Source organism: Pelobates fuscus, chromosome 8 (assembly GCF_036172605.1).
Source record: "Pelobates fuscus isolate aPelFus1 chromosome 8, aPelFus1.pri, whole genome shotgun sequence".
NCBI lineage: Eukaryota > Metazoa > Chordata > Amphibia > Anura > Pelobatidae > Pelobates > Pelobates fuscus.
The window spans coordinates 23408040-23426356 of record NC_086324.1 but is presented as its reverse complement, the minus strand read 5'-3'; the positions used below and the strand labels follow the sequence as shown (position 1 = coordinate 23426356).

The following is an 18317-nucleotide window of genomic DNA, read 5'->3' as shown; positions in this document are numbered from 1 at the left end:
GCCCTAATAAAATAATAAGGGGGGGGGACCTACTGTCCTCCCCCCTGGCCCCCACCCCTGCGCTGTGGGTGGGGGCCCTAATAAAATAATAAGGGGGGGGACCTACTGTCCTCCACCCCTGGCCCCCACCCCTGCGCTGTGGGTGGGGGCCCTAATAAAATAATAAGGGGGGGGGGACCTACTGTCCTCCCCCTCTGGCCCCCACCCCTGTGCTGTGGGTGGGGGCCCTAATAAAATAATAAGGGGGGGGACCTACTGTCCTCCCCCCCTGGCCCCCACCCCTGCGCGGTGGGTGGGGGCCCTAATAAAATAACAAGGGGGGGGACCTACTGTCCTCCCCCCCTGGCCCCCACCCCTGCGCTGTGGGTGGGGCCCTAATAAAATAATAAGGGGGGGGGACCTACTGTCCTCCACCCCTGGCCCCCACCCCTGCGCTGTGGGTGGGGGCCCTAATAAAATAATAAGGGGGGGGACCTACTGTCCTCCCCCCCTGGCCCCCACCTTTGCGCTGTGGGTGGGGGCCCTAATAAAATAATAAGGGGGGGGGACCTACTGTCCTCCCCCCCTGGCCCCCACCCCTGCGCGGTGGGTGGGGGCCCTAATAAAATAACAAGGGGGGGACCTACTGTCCTCCCCCCCTGGCCCCCACCCCTGCGCGGTGGGTGGGGGCCCTAGTAAAATAACAAGGGGGGGACCTACTGTCCTCCCCCCCTGGCCCCCACCCCTGCGCGGTGGGTGGGGGCCCTAATAAAATAATAAGGGGGGGGGACCTACTGTCCTCCCCCCCTGGCCCCCACCCCTGCGCGGTGGGTGGGGGCCCTAGTAAAATAATAAGGGGGGGGACCTACTGTCCTCCCCCCCTGGCCCCCACCCCTGCGCTGTGGGTGGGGGCCCTAATAAAATAATAAGGGGGGGGACCTACTGTCCTCCCCCCCTGGCCCCCACCCCTGAGCGGTGGGTGGGGGCCCTAAATGAACCCCCCCCCCATTAAGGTGACTAGGGGTCCCAAGCCCCTAGTCACCCCCCCCCCCCCACCCAAAACATTCTATCCCCTACCTACCCCCCTCACCCTAAAAATAGTGAGGGGGGAATAAAATAACTAACCTGTAAAAAAAAAAAATTAAACTTACCATTTGACGTCTTCTTTTTTCTAAATTCTTCTTTCTTCAGCCCCCAAAAAAGCAAAATAAAAATCCATCATACCCGTCGCACTTTAAAAAAAAAACAAAAAAAAACCGAGCGCAAAAAAAAATTACCGTATATACTCGAGTATAAGCCGAGTTTTTCAGCCCATTTTTTGGGCTGAAAAACCCCAACTCGGCTTATACTCGAGTCAGAGTCTGTATTATGGCAATTTGCATTGCCATAATACAGACTGGGGGGAGAGGGGGGCTGGCAGAGCTGTACTTACCTGTTCTGCAGCTCCTGTCAGCTCTCTCCTCCTCCGCGCCGTCCGTTCAGCACCTCGGTCAGCTCCCAGTGTAAGTCTCGCGAGAGCCGCGGCTCTCGCGAGACTTACACTGTGAGCTGACAGAAGGAGCTGCACGGACGGCGCAGAGGAGGAGAGAGCTGACAGGAGCTGCAGAACAGGTAAGTACAGCTCTGCCAGCCCCCCTCTCCCCCCACTGAACTGCCACTGGACCACCAGGGAAGGAGAGCCCCCCTCCCTGCCATATATCAAGCAGGGAGGGGGGACGAAAAAAAAGAAATAAAATAATAAAAAAAAATAATAATAATAAAAAAAAAAGGGGTATAAGGACCACTATGGGAGGGGGGGGGGGTATAAGGACCACTATGGGAGGGGGGGGGGTATAGGGACCACTATGGGAGGGAGGGGGTGGGTTAAGGACCACTATGGGAGGGAGGGGGGTATAAGGACCGCTATGGGAGGGAGGGGAGGTATAAGGACCACTATGGGAGGGAGGGGGGGGGTAAGGACCACTATGGGAGGGAGGGGGGGGATAAGTACCACTATGGGAGGGAGGGGGGGTATAAGGACCACTATGGGGTGGAGGGGGGTATAAGGACCACTATGGGAGGGAGGGGGGGTATAAGGACCACTATGGGAGGGAGGGGGGTATAAGGACCACTATGGGAGGGAGGGGGGTATAAGGACCACTATGGGAGGGAGGGGGGGTATAAGGACCACTATTGGAGGGAGGGGGGTATAAGGACCACTATGGGAGGGAGGGGGGGTATAAGGACCACCATGGGAGGGGGTGGGATAAGGACCACTATGGGAGGGAGGGGGGTATAAGGACCATTATGGGAGGGAGGGGGGGGTATATGGACCACTATGGGAGGGATGGGGGGGGGGATAAGGAACACTATGGGAGGGAGAAGGGGGATAAGGACCACTATGAGAGGGAGGGGGTGGGATAAGGACCACTATGGGAGGGGAGGGGGAAGTAAGGACCACTAGGGGAGGGGAGGGTAAGGACCACTGGGGGAGGGGTGAGTCAGGACCACTGGGGGGGGGAGTGAAGGAACACGGGGGTGGGGAGGTAAGGACCACTGAGGGAGGAGGAGGGGAAGTCAGGACATATGGGGGGGGGAGGGGGCGGCAAAAATTTTTTTGCCTACGGCGGCAAATATCCTTGCACCGGCCCTGCACACACTGCATTCACACACTGCATTCATGCACACACACACTGCATTCATGCACACACACACTGCACTCATACACACACGCTGCACTCATACACACACACATACGCACACACTGCATTCATTATACACACACTGTAAATAAATATTCAATTAATAAAATTTTTTTAGGATCTAATTTTATTTAGAAATTTACCAGTAGCTGCTGCATTTCCCACCCTAGTCTTATACTCGAGTCAATAAGTTTTCCCAGTTTTTTGGGATAAAATTAGGGGCCTCGGCTTATATTCGGGTCGGCTTATACTCGAGTATATACGGTAATCCATGTTCACCCATGGAGGGCACGCCGCGTACTGAGCTCCGCAGGGCGGATCAAGGCTTATATAGCCTTGCCCCGCCCTGCAATTAGGCTTAGAACACACTGATTGGTTGGTTTAAGCCAATCAGAGTGCTCTGTGTCATTTTACACAGCGTGGGAAAATTCAAAAGAACTTTCCCACGCTGTGTAAAATGACAGATCACTGTGATTGGACTGTTTTCAAGCCATCCAATCACAGTGCTCTGTGTCATTTTACAAGCGTGGGAAAATTCCAAAGAACTTTCCCACGCTTGTAAAATGACACAGAGCACTGTGATAGGATGGATTTCAAGCCATCCAATCACAGTGCTCTGTGTTATTTTACAAGCGTGGGAAAATTCCAAAGAACTTTCCCAAGCTTGTAAAATTACACAGAGCACTGTGATTGGATGGCTTGAAAACCATCCTATCACAGTGCTCTGTGTCATTTTACAAGCGTGGGAAAGTTCTTTGGAATTTTCCCACGCTTGTAAAATGACACAGAGCACTCTGATTGGCTTAAACCAACCAATCAGTGTGTTCTAAGCCTAATTGCAGGGCGGGGCAAGGCTATATAAGCCTTGACCCGCCCTGCGGAGCTCAGTACGCGGCGTGCCCTCCATGGGTGAACATGGATTAATTTTTTTTTGCGCTCGTTTTTTTTTTTTTTTTTTTAAAGTGCGACGGGTATGATGGATTTTTATTTGGCCTTTTTGGGGGCTGAAGAAAGAAGAATTTAGAAAAAAGAAGACGTCAAATGGTAAGTTTAATTATTTTTTTTACAGGTTAGTTATTTTATTCCCCCCTCACTATTTTTAGGGTGAGGGGGGTAGGTAGGGGTTAGAATGTTTTGGGGTGGGGGTGGGGGGGGGTGACTAGGGGCTTGGGACCCCTAGTCACCTTGATGGGGGGGGGGTCATTTAGGGCCCCCACCCACCGCTCAGGGGTGGGGGCCAGGGGGGAGGACAGTAGGTCCCCCCTATTGTTTTATTAGGGCCCCCACCCACCGCGCAGGGGTGGGGGCCAAGGGGGAGGACAGTAGGTCCCCCCCCATCTTTATTTAGGGCCCCCACCCACCGCTCAGGGGTGGGGGCCAGGGGGGAGGACAGTAGGTCCCCCCCCTTATTATTTTATTAGGGCCCCCACCCACCGCGCAGGGGTGGGGGCCAGGGGGGAGGACAGGAGGTCCCCCCCCTATCTTTATTTAGGGCCCCCACCCACTGCGCAGGGGTGGGGGCCAGGGGGGAGGACAGTAGGTCCCCCCCTATCTTTTTTTAGGGCCCCCACCCAGCGCTCAGGGGTGGGGGCCAGGGGGGAGGACAGTAGGTCCCCCCCTTTTATTATTTTATTACGGCCCCCACCCACCGCGCAGGGGTGGGGGCCAGGGGGGGGAGGACAGTAGGTCCCCCCCCTTATTATTTTATTAGGGCCCCCACCCACCGCGCAGGGGTGGGGGCCGGGGGGGAGGACAGTAGGTCCCCCCCTCTTATTATTTTATTAGGGCCCCCACCCACCGCGCAGGGGTGGGGGCCGGGGGGGGAGGACAGTAGGTCCCCCCCCTTATTGTTTTATTAGGGCCCCCACCCACCACGCAGGAGTGGGGGCCGGGGGGAGGACAGTAGGTCCCCCCCCTTATTGTTTTATTAGGGCCCCCACCCACCGCGCAGGGGTGGGGGCCGGGGGGGGAGGACAGTAGGTCCCCCCCCTTATTATTTTATTAGTGCCCCCACCCACCGCGCAGGGGTGGGGGCCAGGGGGGAGGACAGTAGGTCCTTATTACCATTTATGTTTTTACAGTGAGCAGCCACAGGCTGCTCACTGTTTAGTGGACATGCCCCTACTCGCGGTATAGCGAGTAGGGGCATTGGGGAGATTTTAATCTCCCTTGTGCTATTATGGGGGTCATATTGACCCCCATAGAGTGAGGGGGGGACCTGGGGGGCTTATGAAGTGGTGGGGAGCACAGCTCTCCACCGCTTCTGTCTTTACATATTACAAGGAGGGAGCGGCACGTCGGTAGCTCCCTCCTTGTAATAAACTGATCGAACAAACGAACACTGATACTCAGTGTTAGTTTGTTCGTCTGATTTTTTCTATTCATTCATTCGTCTGTCTGATGAATGAATGAATAGATGAAATTCCCGTTCGCATGTCCAGGTGTTTCACTGGGCATGTGCGGGAATCTCACAGTCTGTCTAGTGTGGGTAGATGACGTGTCCCACAGGGACTTCACCTACCCACACAAAGATGGCGGCGCCCTGAATAAAGATCGGGGCAGAAGATACAGATTTAAAAATAGGTAATCTGGGGGGCTTAGGGGCATTTGGGGGTGACTAGGGGGTCAATTGGATGTAGTGGAGGCGGGAGGGGGGTTAAAAAAAAACGAGATTCGGCATGACAGTGCCGCTTTAATAGTAGGTTTGTAATGGGTGTTGTGTGTTTATAATTTTTTTATATTGGTAGGTACACATTATTATAATGATTAGGCCATATTAAGGTACTTAATGAGTGATAATTTGTCCTTTCATCTAGCTTAGTATACCAAAATAAAGCATACAGTAGCTCAGTAAGTAATGGTAAGGTGACAATGAAGGTTGCCAATATTTTCAGCATGATACTAGCCAACCAACGACTTCTGTTGGGCTCTACATCAATTAAAAATTCAACCCAGTGACTTGGAAGATTAACAGGGTCATTCACTAAAGTGTGAATTCAAAGTGAATTTAAAATTTATGGCCAGAGTATCTAAATGGAAAGCATAGATGACTTGAATTTTTTTGACCTTAATGTTGAAATTCACTTTGAATTGACCTTAAATGCCCACTCCACTAGTGAATAACCCTGTAACAAAAAAAAATCTGGGCACCATAAGAACTTTATCCATGAAGTTGTTATGGTGCAATCAATAACAATTTAACCTTCAGGTAAGGCAGCACCCAGGGACATCCTCGCACCATAACAACTTAATTCAGCTGAATTTGTTATGGTGTCCGTAATGTTCCTTTCAGAACAAGTTTACAAAAAAGAGTTGGGAAACAAGAACAAAACAAAATGCCTTCCTGTGTTTTTCTGATAAATAGGTATAAAAAGATATTATAAATAGTCATTGATTCTATTATATTACAGTTGTCCCTGACATGCAGTGCAAGGTAAAATAAGAATGCAATAATTTTTCAATGTTTGTTTATTAAAAAAAAAAAAAAAGAGAAAATATTTTATCCTAATGTACTCCTCAAATAAAGTGGCTATCTAGCAAACAGCTTTATGACTGTAGGGTTGTTAACCTTGACTTTTCTGAAATGACAATTTGAGTAAAGAAACGTGTACAATGGTTCATCTTTTCTCTCTAAAGAACAAACTTTGACTTTCAGATATCATTCTTTTAACCTGTTCAGCAAACACACTACAGATCAAAGATTAGATTATGCACATTTATTATTGCTTTCAAAACCGGATCAATTAAATTGTTGACCTGTATCAACTAATAATATAGAATTATTTTACAAATAAATGCCCTGTGCTTAAAAAAAAAAAAAAAAAAAAAAAAAAGGAAAAGCTTTTAAACCTCTTACTATATTGGCTGTCTAATCACTCAAGTGTTGCCGCGATAGCAACTGTTACTGCTGCTATAAGTGCTGGTAATGGGACTTGGGTATTTTAAGCTTGTAATGGCTATGAACATTCCACTGTCTAGCTGTTGGGTGTCCATTTGTTCATAAATTCAGAACTGATTTCTTGGAACCTGTTTTATCATTTAGGGTGACATTGTAAGAAAGGGTTTAAGACTAATTTAAAGGGATTCTATAGTGTTATGAATAAAAATCTGTATTCATAACACTGTAGTGGCCTCGGGTCATCTCCTCCCTCGCTCCTCCAGCAGTTTAACCCCTTAAGGACCAAACTTCTGGAATAAAAGGGAATTATGACATGTCACACATGTCATGTATCCTTAAGGGGTTAAGGATTTAAAAAAAAAAAGTTATTTTACCCGAATCCATCTCCAATGTCCCTCGGCGGTAAGTCGGCGCTCTGCCTCCTTCAACTTCATCCAATAGGTCGGACCTAAAGCACATGTGCGGAGAGTGCATAAAGCCCTCCCTATAGGAAAGCGTTGCCTCAATGCTTTCCTATGGAGTTTTCACTGATGCTGGATGTCCTCATGCAGAGCGCAAACATGCTCAGCGTCACTTAAGGAAATCTGTGTCCCTTAGAATCATGGAAGTGCCTGTAGTGGCTGTCTGATAGGCAGCCATTGGAGGCAGTCTTAGTGCTGCAAAGTAATCATTGCAGTTTCTCATAAACTGCAATTTACATTGCAGGACTAAGTAGGACACGGACACTGCACCCAAACCACTTCAATGATATTAAGTGGTCTGGGTGTCTATAGTGTCCCTTTAACTGGAAAGAAAAAAAATATATACATTTAATATATTGAGCAAACAAAAAAAAACATGGTGATGATGACAATGATGATGATTTTGTTGCAGTTGAAATACGAAGATATTATAATATTTAATGTATGGCAAAAAAAGAAAATCTGGAGTGATAAGACAGGCTACCTCCTCTTCATACTTTAAATCCAAACCGCCGTGAACCTGGGATATAAAAAAAAAACGCATATGGCAAATAAATCATGCCGGGCGTGAAAGGAAGTATGTCGAGGCAAGCATTCAATCATCATAAACTTTATTGAAACTCACATAAAAGGCACAATACACAGCCACATAGTGGGAGCCAAGCCTCCTTACTCATACCAGACCTTAAGGTCCTTAAAGAGAACCGGTCAGGCACTTATCTTACTCTCCCCTCATGCCCAGCCATATCTCCACACAGGTGGGTATTAAACTTCTGTAACACCCACCTCTAATCTGCTGTAACTCCTCCCACAGTCATGAGCAAACAAAATTAAAAGAATTTGGCATTTAAAATATATTTCAAAACACAAACATTTTAATTACCTCTCATTATTGAACTAGACAACTGTAAAATTATTTTCAAACATCAATTAACCGGCCTTAAACAACCAGGACAACTTCTCAGAAAAACCTTAAAGGGACACTATAGTCACCAGACCAACTACAGCTTATTGGATTTGTTCTGGTGAGTAGAATCATTACCTTCAGGCGTTTTGTCTGTAAACACTGTCTTTTCAGAGAAAATGCAGTGTTTACATAACAGCCTAGTGATAACTTCACTGGCCACTTCTCAGATGGCCGTTAGAGATCCTTCCTGGGTCATGGCTGCCTAAAATGCATCCAAACATTCAGTATCTCCTCCCTGTGCATGCAGACACTGAACTTTCCTCATAGAGATTCATTGATTCAATTCATCTGTATGAGGAGATGCTGATTGGCTAGGGCTGTGTTTGAATTGTGCTGGCTCTGCCCCTGATCTGCCTCCTTTCAGTCTCCGCCAATCCTATGGGAAAGCATTGTGATTGGCTCAGGTCACCACTTGTGATGATGTCAGCCGACAGGGGCAGGTCAGAGCCAGAGCTAGCAGCTACATACTTGAATACAAGTAAGATTTTACTATATTTAGAGAGGCAAGAGTGGCCAGGGGGGGATAGATTGTGGTTTTAATACTATAGGGTCAGGAATAGATGTTTGTGTTCCTGACCCTGTAGTGTTTCTTTAATATAGCCGATATACACAAAATACTGTTTACCCTGTATTTATTCAGGAAGGCAAATTATCTAAACATTTTGCCAAACTTTCATTTACAAATCAGCTGAATACTCAGACCTTTGTGGAGAGAACACAATATTGAAAGAACTGTAGATAGAAATAGTGGGTAAACAAATCAATATGCATCACTGATTCATAGCCATTATTTCCAGTAAAATACATTAAGATAGATTTGAAGAGAAATGTAAAAATAATTCCAGTCACATTTTTTTTTTTTTTAACTTGGCACTCAAACTTGTCTGAATGGTTCTATGGAACCCACAAACAACATAGATTTTGCATGTGCACTGCCTCCTGTTCACCTGGCTTATTGAATAGATGTGTTATGGCGCAATGAGTTATTTTGTAATAAAAAATATTATTGACTGTCATTTTAATTAACTAATAAGCTGTTTTTTTTTTGGTTTCTTGGCTTAATTTTATTTAATCAAATGTATTACATTGGCACTTTTAGCACCCTAACGGTTATAGCTCATTTTAGTGGTTATGTTCCAAAGAGCCTTTGGGTTTCCTCAACCCTATATTTTATTAAACCATCAGGTGTATACCTCACCTATGCTGCCCACTTTTAGAGTATAATTTAAGAAATTAAACTTCTGCATTATATCAGTAGTAAGCAAAGCCAAGTTTTGAGAGTATTTTGTCAAACCTCTCAAAAGTTATTTGACAAAAAATAAAAAAAAAAAACAGTCGAAGGTAAACAAAACAGCTGTAGTGGTTTACTTAAGCTAAATAGAAATGTTGTTTTAATTTAATTATTTCTAATACAATACTAACAATTAAAATTTCTGTTTACATCATCTTTCTCCATGTAACGCCTTTTAGAGAGTTATTCAGTCAAGTAAATGTGTACAAAGTTTGTGTATAGAAAGAACATTTTCTGTCAATTTCACAAAGTACAATGAATTTATTACATTTTATGGAGGACATTTCAGCTTTGATCTTTCTGTGTATATACTCACGTTTTTGCCCATTTGTCTAGTTCTTCATCTATATAGGTTTTAACTTTCTTTGGTTGAAGGCCAAGAGAATTTCCACAGAAGTACACACAATCATCATCTCCATTCACAAGGGACTTGTCAACTGGAGTAAAAGTAACATGTATACAGTGAGTAGGTTAATGCTGTCTTAAGCTATGTTAAAAAATGTTAAATTGATATTTCATTTAGTTTAATCACATTTTAAAGTAATTTTGCCACATTTAAGGTTAAAGAAAATGGAAAAAGTTATGGAAGATACACGGATCAGTATCAACCTTAAAATCGCCCGCCATATATCGTGTTGACCCCCCTTGTGATGACAAAACAGCTCTGATGCCCACAAGACCTCTGAATGTTTCCTGTGGCATTTGACGCCAAGACATTAGGAGCAGATCCTTTGAATCCTGCAAGTTGTGAGATCAGTATTCCATCTGTCGGATTTGTTGTTCCAGCACATCCTACAAATGCTCAATCAGACTGAGATCTGGGAAATTTGGAGTGCAACACCTTGAACTCTTTGTCATGTTCCTCAAACCATTCCTGAAGATTTTTTGCAGTGTGGCAGAGTTCATTATCCTGGAGGTCACTGCCATCTGAGAACACCATAGCTGAGAAGGTGTGTGTGTGATCTGCAACAATCGATAGGTAGGTGGTACATGTCAAAGTAAAATCCAAATGAATGCCAGAATCCTAGGTTTCTCAGCAGAACAGCATAGGTTTGCCCAGAGCATAACACTGCCTTCACTGGCCTACTTTCTTTCCATAGTGTGTCCTGCTGCCATCTCTTCACCAGATAAATGACTCACACAGCTATCTACCTGATCTAAAGGAAAACATTATTCATTAGACCAGAAAACCTTCTTCAATTTCTCCATGGTCCAGTTCTGACATTAACATTCCCATTGAAGGTGCTTTTTGCAGTGGACCATGAGCACTCTGACCAATCTGAGACTACACAGCCCAATATACAGCAAACTGTGATGCACAGTATTACGACATATTTTTATCATTGCCAGCATTAAGCAATTTGAGCTACAGTAACTTTTCTGTGTGATCAAAACAGATGGGCAAGTCATAACCCTGATGCCGGTCTACCGGTTGTCCTTTTTTGCACCTCTTTTGGTAGGTATGTATGACTGCATACCAGGAGCCCTCCACAAGACTTGCCATTTGAAGTTAATATATATATATATATATATATATATATATATATATATATATATATATATATATATATATATATATATATATAGTTAATACAATGTTAAACAAAAATCTGCACACTAGTCAAGCCTTAAGACTTGCTTTTCCCACAGAAAATGTATATATAGATAACAATATCGAGAGCAGGCATCACAGGGTATAGTGTAGTATTAATCAATTGTTTTAAAGCCACTGAGGGCTCTAAGGCATAGATGAATTTAATGCATTTTGGCTGTGAAAGCCTTAATCATGTATACTTTAAAATAAACAACCACCATATTTATATACCGTAACACATTATAATTGGTCCAGGCATGGGTGTTATAATGATCCAATACTTTTAAAGATACCCTTGCGCATATGTGGATGGCGGCATCTGCAAGGGACAAGTTCAGGTATGTAAAGTTCACCTTTCCCTGTCATGGCCACCCAAATTAGGCAAAGACCTCATATGGTGGTCATTCCATCTTATCCTGCTATAACCTACTTGGTGAAATCAAATCTTATCTATTTTCATTATTTGTTTAAATGATTTAGATTTTCTTCCAGTGACAGTGCCACTTATTATACCAATAAAATAGTAATTTGCAATGTGAGAAAAAAAAAACATATTTGTTTAGAAAGCGGGAATATTCTAGGACACAAGAATAGCATAATAATTACTATAATATAATGAGCTGTTACAAATCGCTATTTGTAACTGGCCCTTTCAATGGAAAATTGCCCTGCTTCCCTGGATTGTGGAGAAGCCTATTTGCCAGTCTCCTTCCTCATGACTATGGCCCCTGGAAGATTGTGCCCCTGAAAACTTATTAACTTTTATTGGGTGTGTATGGCCCTTTAAGAACTGTCTGGGGACATATTGTGACTTTGCTGAACAATGCCCCTTTAAGACTATGTCCCCAGACCTGTAAAATAACTTGACCCTGGCTCTCTCCCACTTGGTTCAGTAAATAGGGCTTACTGAACGAAGTACCACACAGGCGGACCACCCAGAAGTTAAAGTGTGCAGGCTGTGAGGTTACTGCAGGTTAATTGCATGTGGCGGCGGCCATCTTTGTTCATTCGAATGCGGTCAGCGGTGTATGCTAAAGATTCTGTGGAACTGAAATCGGCTACACATTTTACCGAACACCGCTGACCCTTACCTTCTCCTACACTTCGTTTTTCAGCTCCAGAGACTAAGTCCCGTTCGAAATGGGGTCGTTTTTCGGCATGAAATTGACCGACCGCACAGCCCAAATCTATGGAACTGTTTTGGGCAGGAAATTGTGCTTGCGGTCGGTCATAAAGGGACCTCCAGCTAACTTTTGATCCACTGGGGGAATTTGGCTGATTTTGGAAGTGTTTATGTTTGAAGTGTGCTGAGTTCAAATATGTAATTTTTATGGAGATTGAATGTATAGTTTTAAAGTTACAGTGTATGTGTGAAAACTGTATTTTTACTGTATGCTATAATTATGTTATATGTTTATCTGAGGGGAGGAGACGTGGGGGTGGTACCATGTATGTGATTGGTTAATTTCAACCTCCCCCTGGGAGTGTCCTGTGTGTACCTTTTTGTAATAAAAAGCAGGCTGGGTGTCCCAGTCCTCAGTTCTTCTTGACCCTTCAAAACGTAGCCTTGTCTCGTTATTGGAGGGAATTGCTGTATCACACTGGGGATTGCTATGCTCTGCATATTCCCCTGAGCTTAATCACTTAGCTCTTTTAAGAGCTTGTTCCGGATACGCTCTCCTGGAGGAGAGGTCTTCCCCACACGGTCCTGAATGCTGGAGGTTCATTCCAGGGTGGAAGGAAGACGGCGTGGCTCCAGTTAAGCTACGGCGGTTGTGGAGCGTGCGGTGGTTGTGGTGTCATCTGCAGTGCTTGGAGTCCTCTGTAAGCGCTAGGAGCATCCATCAACGGAGGGTACTCGGTCGGAGTACACGGAGCTCCGTTACATGAGCTTTCCCTTTAAAAAGAGTTAGGTAAATTGTGGACTAGTGACTATTTTCTAGTATATTGTATACTGAAAAGAACTGTCTACAAAACCAGATGATTTATTAGTGGTACAGGTCAGATCTAATATTTGGGCCCTGCCAGTTAAGAAAAATCTCTAATAACTAGGCCTGTAATAAACAGAATGTCTGAAATAACTGCTAGACATTCGGTTTAGAGGATCCAGTCTATCTTGAATGTTGGTTAAACTAGTCTATTATTGGGATACATTGATGTAAAGAGGTGGACAACTCGTCTCTCGGTATGATATCACTGTTTGAAGTAATAGCTCTTTATGTGTACGAAATTAACCAAACTTTCAAAGACTCAAAATGTTATAGACAAAGTGAACAGCAATTTATCCATTTCTTGAACGTTACAAAATATTGATAAGGCCCCTCTCCCAAACTACAATTATAAAACAATAAAATGAAACCTGCAACACAAAAGTGAGCATACCCAAAAATGCTCTTTTATAAAGAGGTGTAAGACTATCAAAATGTATTGCAAGAATATTTAGCTGAGAAGATATCAATGTGCAAAAATAGTTCAGAGATTGCATGCATTATCTCTGTAATGTATAAAATGAATGTTAAATCAACTCTAGAATGTCCGATGAAGACAATGTTTGTTGGACTTATGTCAAAGTAGGTGATATATACACGTAATGATGCCGGTAGACAGAATTACCTTTTGGCAAATCCATCATCTTTGGAATGTGAAAGCATTCTTTAAAATGCTTTAATTCATCTTGGTCATCTAGATAAACAGCCAGTTTCTCGTCAGGTATGCTGCATTCAAGCTTGGAGGCGATATTCTCGAGCACAGTCAAAGGAGGTGTTTGAATAGCAGTAGTCATGTTTCAGAAGAGCAGGCAATATGACCTAGATTGAAAAGAATGCATATCAATATCTATTGCTGTATAATTCCAAAACCTAATCTGTTGGAAGGTTACAGTGCTCTATAAAAGTGGTTTTCTATTTTAAAACTGTTTTGCATAAGGAATATGCAGGACTGCAGAAATAGAGTTACATTGGTTACAAACTGTCATCTTCTGGATGCTGCTTAAGATATACTGACAGGCAGGTGTCTAAAACGTATATTTATGAGGCTTTTTCTGCTGCTAAAGTAGTTATTCCTGTTAGACCAAAGGAATGTTAAGAAAATTATGAAATGCTTTGATATATTCTGAAGGAAGTTGAAAAATGTTTTGATATATTCGGTGGCTGATTTCACCATCTAGATGTCTATTCACTAAGCAGTGAGTTGTTTGAGTTGACAATGACGTGTAGAATTTAGGCCATTGCAACATAGTCACATTTGAATTTGTTCTCGGCTTGACTAGTTTTCTAACTGGAATATTTTACAAACCTGCTCTAATATTACTTGCAAATGCATGACGATAGATACTATGTAGATATGTTTTAGAGGAAAAGCATTATTTTTTGATACAGGAAAAGACTTGATAAAGCCAGGCCATCGCATTTTGACTGAATAAAAGGTGCACATATAAATTAAAAGTTTAACTAACATGATGGATGGTCAGCTACCACTAGCCAGCTATCACAATTAAACAGGAGGATAAACTCATCCATCCAACATGCTATGAGTACAGAATATTAAGACTTTGAGCAGAGTGACATTTCTAATATTCTATTTCCCTGAGTGGTGGTGATTCTATAATGTGAGAGGACCTGTCTCCAGTCCACCCTCGGCAAGCCTTTACCCAGAAGAAAATAATTTAAAATAAATTGTTACTGGTTAGTTAGGATTGTCTGTCCCTAATGGCATCATTCCACCAACAGGGAATGGGTCTTAAACAATATAAAAGGGACTTGTCAGTGGTGCTCCCACCCATTGTCAGTCGGTGGAAGCTTAAATAATCTTGCGCTGACCATCCATTAATAACTAATTCCTTGAATGTTGGGATGTCAAATATTGTTGTTACTTGATGCCATTTAGGTAGGGAATTAATGGTCCATAGATTAGCACTAAAAATAAAGAAACACTCTAAACACGTAAAACACATTAATATGCTGTGGTTCTTTATGTGTCAAATGTTCATCCTTTTCTTTTTTTCTCCAATTTTGTAAAAAAAAATACATAAAAAATAAATAAAATAAAAATTGCCACTTGGATACATTAACCTGGCTGTCAATCAGAAAACAGGTCCTATTACTTCCTAGTTAAGAGGCAGCAATTTCCCAGAGCACCTGCCTTGCAAATACTTTTCATTGAGCTGCATTGGGAAGTCTGTGATTGGACAGCCATAGAAAGTCAGTGATATTCAAGATCTTTGGGGGGGAATTCAATGTGAATTTAAAAATTTAGACCATAACAGCAGAATTAGAAAAAAAAATACTTCCACTCAATTCTGTTTTCAGTTTGGCTACTTTGCTCTGTAATTTCAAATTCACTTAGAATTCCCCAGAACTCTCACTTCTGTGAATAGCCCTGTCTGTTGTCTAACACAACTAACTGTTTAACAAATAGACATAAGGGTTTCTTCCGCAAGCCATGAATTGTACAGAATTGGTAATATGAACAGCAGTTATTAGAGAAAATCCCTGAGTCAGAAAAATAGTTGGTAGAATTTTAAAATTTCTGCAATTTTGGGCTAAAAATGGTCCCACACAGACTCAAACAATGTCTCGTAACCATTGGTCATTATTTGATTTATATTCTCTCTATTTCCTAGAACATCTTCATTATTGTAATTTTTCACAATTATTTACCTTGTGGAAAAAACAGCAGAACTGAAAAAAATATCCAACCGAGCTATGTTTCCTGGAAATCTATTTTGGTCTAAAATTTTCAATTCACTCCATAATTCCTGATAATTCACAGTTTAGCAAATAACCCTGCAAGTATTAACATTTCAATCGTACAGTCAAATGCTTGGATATTATAATTAAACTTACCTTTAATCTCTCAGCTGGTAAAACGTTATGTGTGCTTTGCTCAATGAGACGCTGAATAACACTTTAGAACATACTTTGCAATCGAATGTTTCCAAAACTGTGATCGGTACAAGTGAGTACAGTGAGGGCAAAAACACACCTCTCTTGTCAGCAAATAGCTTGTAGCAAAGGTTAATACTGAACAGCATGTAAATAAACATCAGACAACTGATTAACTCTAGCGAGAGTAGGGGGTAGGTTGTATTGTCTATTTACTAGTTTTGAGACACTGTGTCAATTAAAAGTGAATGGAATTTATTCTGAGAATCTAGAAGTAATCGTTTTTGACGGCTCTACTGAGTTTTGGAAAGCATAGCATTCATACCAATGGTGAACACGAGTAATGTGTTAGGCTGTACACTTTGAAACAAAACAGATACTTTGCAGAATATTTATTATGTTTACATTTCTGTATATTTATCAAACATTGTATGTTTGTAAAAAATAAAATTAAACGTAGAAACCCACCAATATTTACCCTACAACTGGGTGCCTAAAGTGGTATAAGGTGAAACTTTTAATAAAAATGTAATCAATGCAAATGACTTTTGAAAAAACATTCAGACAAACCAAAGGGGTACTAAAATCGACCAATCAGTGTACTGGAAAATATATAAATACTATAAACATGGCTATCTCAGAACTTCAATTTTGTCTTCCATACATTTTTTAATTTAATTTTTTTTTTTACGCCATCAGTGAAAGTCCGAATGACAAATATAAAAGAAACTGTTTGCTTTTTTTGTCTGTTTTATTTGTTTTGTAATTTGGTCGCATGGCAATTCGGAATAATACAATTCAGATGACCCACCGATCTCCATCTTCTGATGAATCGCAATTTTGTTCATCTTTATTCAATCTTGTTACAAAGTCGAAAGAAAAAAAAGTTACTTTTGCACTATCCCATTGTACAGCGCTACAGAATCTGATGGTGCTATATAAATAATAAAATAATAATAAAATAATAATCCCGAATCTCTATGCACACTTAAATAGCTGGAGGTTTTTATTTTAATATCACTACAATGATGGAGATTATTAGAAAACCCCCACACACGTATTAACCCTAATAGGGAACACATGGGTAGGCAGCAGTACAGTAACATGTCTGTGTAATACAAAGGCAAATACAAACATGCAGAATTAGGTCCTGTGCTCAAACTCCCACTACTCCTTGGCGGCAGCAATGACTATAGTACACATCAGGAAATGTTCCTGTTATCTGCCCTTAACTCTTCCCCTCACTGAACTGCAATAATCGGAAATAAGGCTGCTCAGCGAGGTCCTGCAAGGTTAAGTAAAGTTACTGTCCCACTCAGCTTATAGTTGTGGCTTTACTCCAGTATGGGACAGTGGAACATTTAGACTTAAGGGTGAGGGTTAAAATTAGGGTTGGAAGCTAATTTAGCCTCTCTCAATCCTTATTCTAACCCTCGAAGTAAGGTTAACATTAACACTAGACTTAACTGTAAATGTACTTTTTGTTTTCTAGGTTTCAGGAATCTGTAAATGAAAAATGACTTCCTAAATCTAGCCCTAACTTTAACCCTAAATGTCCTATGTCCCAGTGCTACAGGTAAGCCCCTAACTATAAACTAACTTTACTTATCTTTCAGGACCTCTCCGAGCAGCTTTTTCAGACACAGTGATCAACGAGAAAGGAGGAGTTCTGATGAATTTTCAGTTGGGAGGAGAAGAGTGTAGATAAAAAGAACAATCACACATCAGCCCAAATACACACAATAAACACCAAAGAAAAAGTAATTAACACACTATCCCAAACATCATGATATGTCAGGATTTGTAAACACAGACTATAAGTGGATTAGCTGTATTGTTTTTGTTCTGATTTTGGCTAGGTTATTTTAGTGCATTACTCCAAGCACTATGGCCATTTAAGTGTTTAGAAGTGGTTATGGTGCCTGAAGTCCGTAGTGCAGCATTTCAGTTTGAGATGCAGCACACACAGAGTTAAAAAACATTGCTGCTGTCGCATTGACACAATTCACCTCCATCTGCATTGTCAGCAAGACCGGAATGAGAGTTCTGGGCTGGCTAATGTTAATTCTGTGCATGTTTCACATTTGTCATCAGTCTAATTGTCTGTGCCACCCAAGTTGTCTCTACCCTCAGCCCTGACATACCTCCTTCTGCAGTGATTGAGGTTAAGTGACGTCACAGGAGAATTAATATGCAGAGAGAACTTGGCCTCAGAGCTGGAGAGTGTTGTACAATCCTTCTCTCACCACCAATACTTCCAATTGGTATCCTTTTGAGAGAAATCCACTCTGTGTTGTGTTTTAATAGTGAATGTAATATCCCTGTGTCACCTCTTCCAAGAACTAACATATATCTTTATCCCCTTGTCCAGATAAATATATGACTAGCACTGCTAAGTAGTGATGTCCCGAACGGTTCGCTGGCGAATAGTTCCCGGCGAACATAGCATGTTCGCGTCCGCCACCGTGGGCGAACACATGTGATGTTCGGTCCGCCCCCTATTCTTTATCATTGAGTAAATTTTGACCCTGTACCTCACAGTCAGCAGACACATTCCAGCCAA

The 18317-nt window shown here is 42.4% G+C and overlaps 1 protein-coding gene across 1 annotated transcript in view; it reads right to left on the bottom strand.

The window, feature by feature from the left end:
* Positions 1–15988, bottom strand: part of KYNU (kynureninase) — a 92469-nt gene extending 76481 nt beyond the window's left edge. The window contains exons 1-3 of the mRNA XM_063428589.1: positions 15716–15988; positions 13485–13678; positions 9594–9714 (exon numbers count right to left, since the gene is read on the bottom strand). Of these exons, the coding sequence (XP_063284659.1) occupies positions 9594–9714; positions 13485–13653 (290 nt within the window). The 5' untranslated portion in view covers positions 13654–13678; positions 15716–15988. The remainder of the gene's footprint in view (positions 1–9593; positions 9715–13484; positions 13679–15715) is intronic.
* Positions 15989–18317: the final 2329 nt, after the last annotated feature.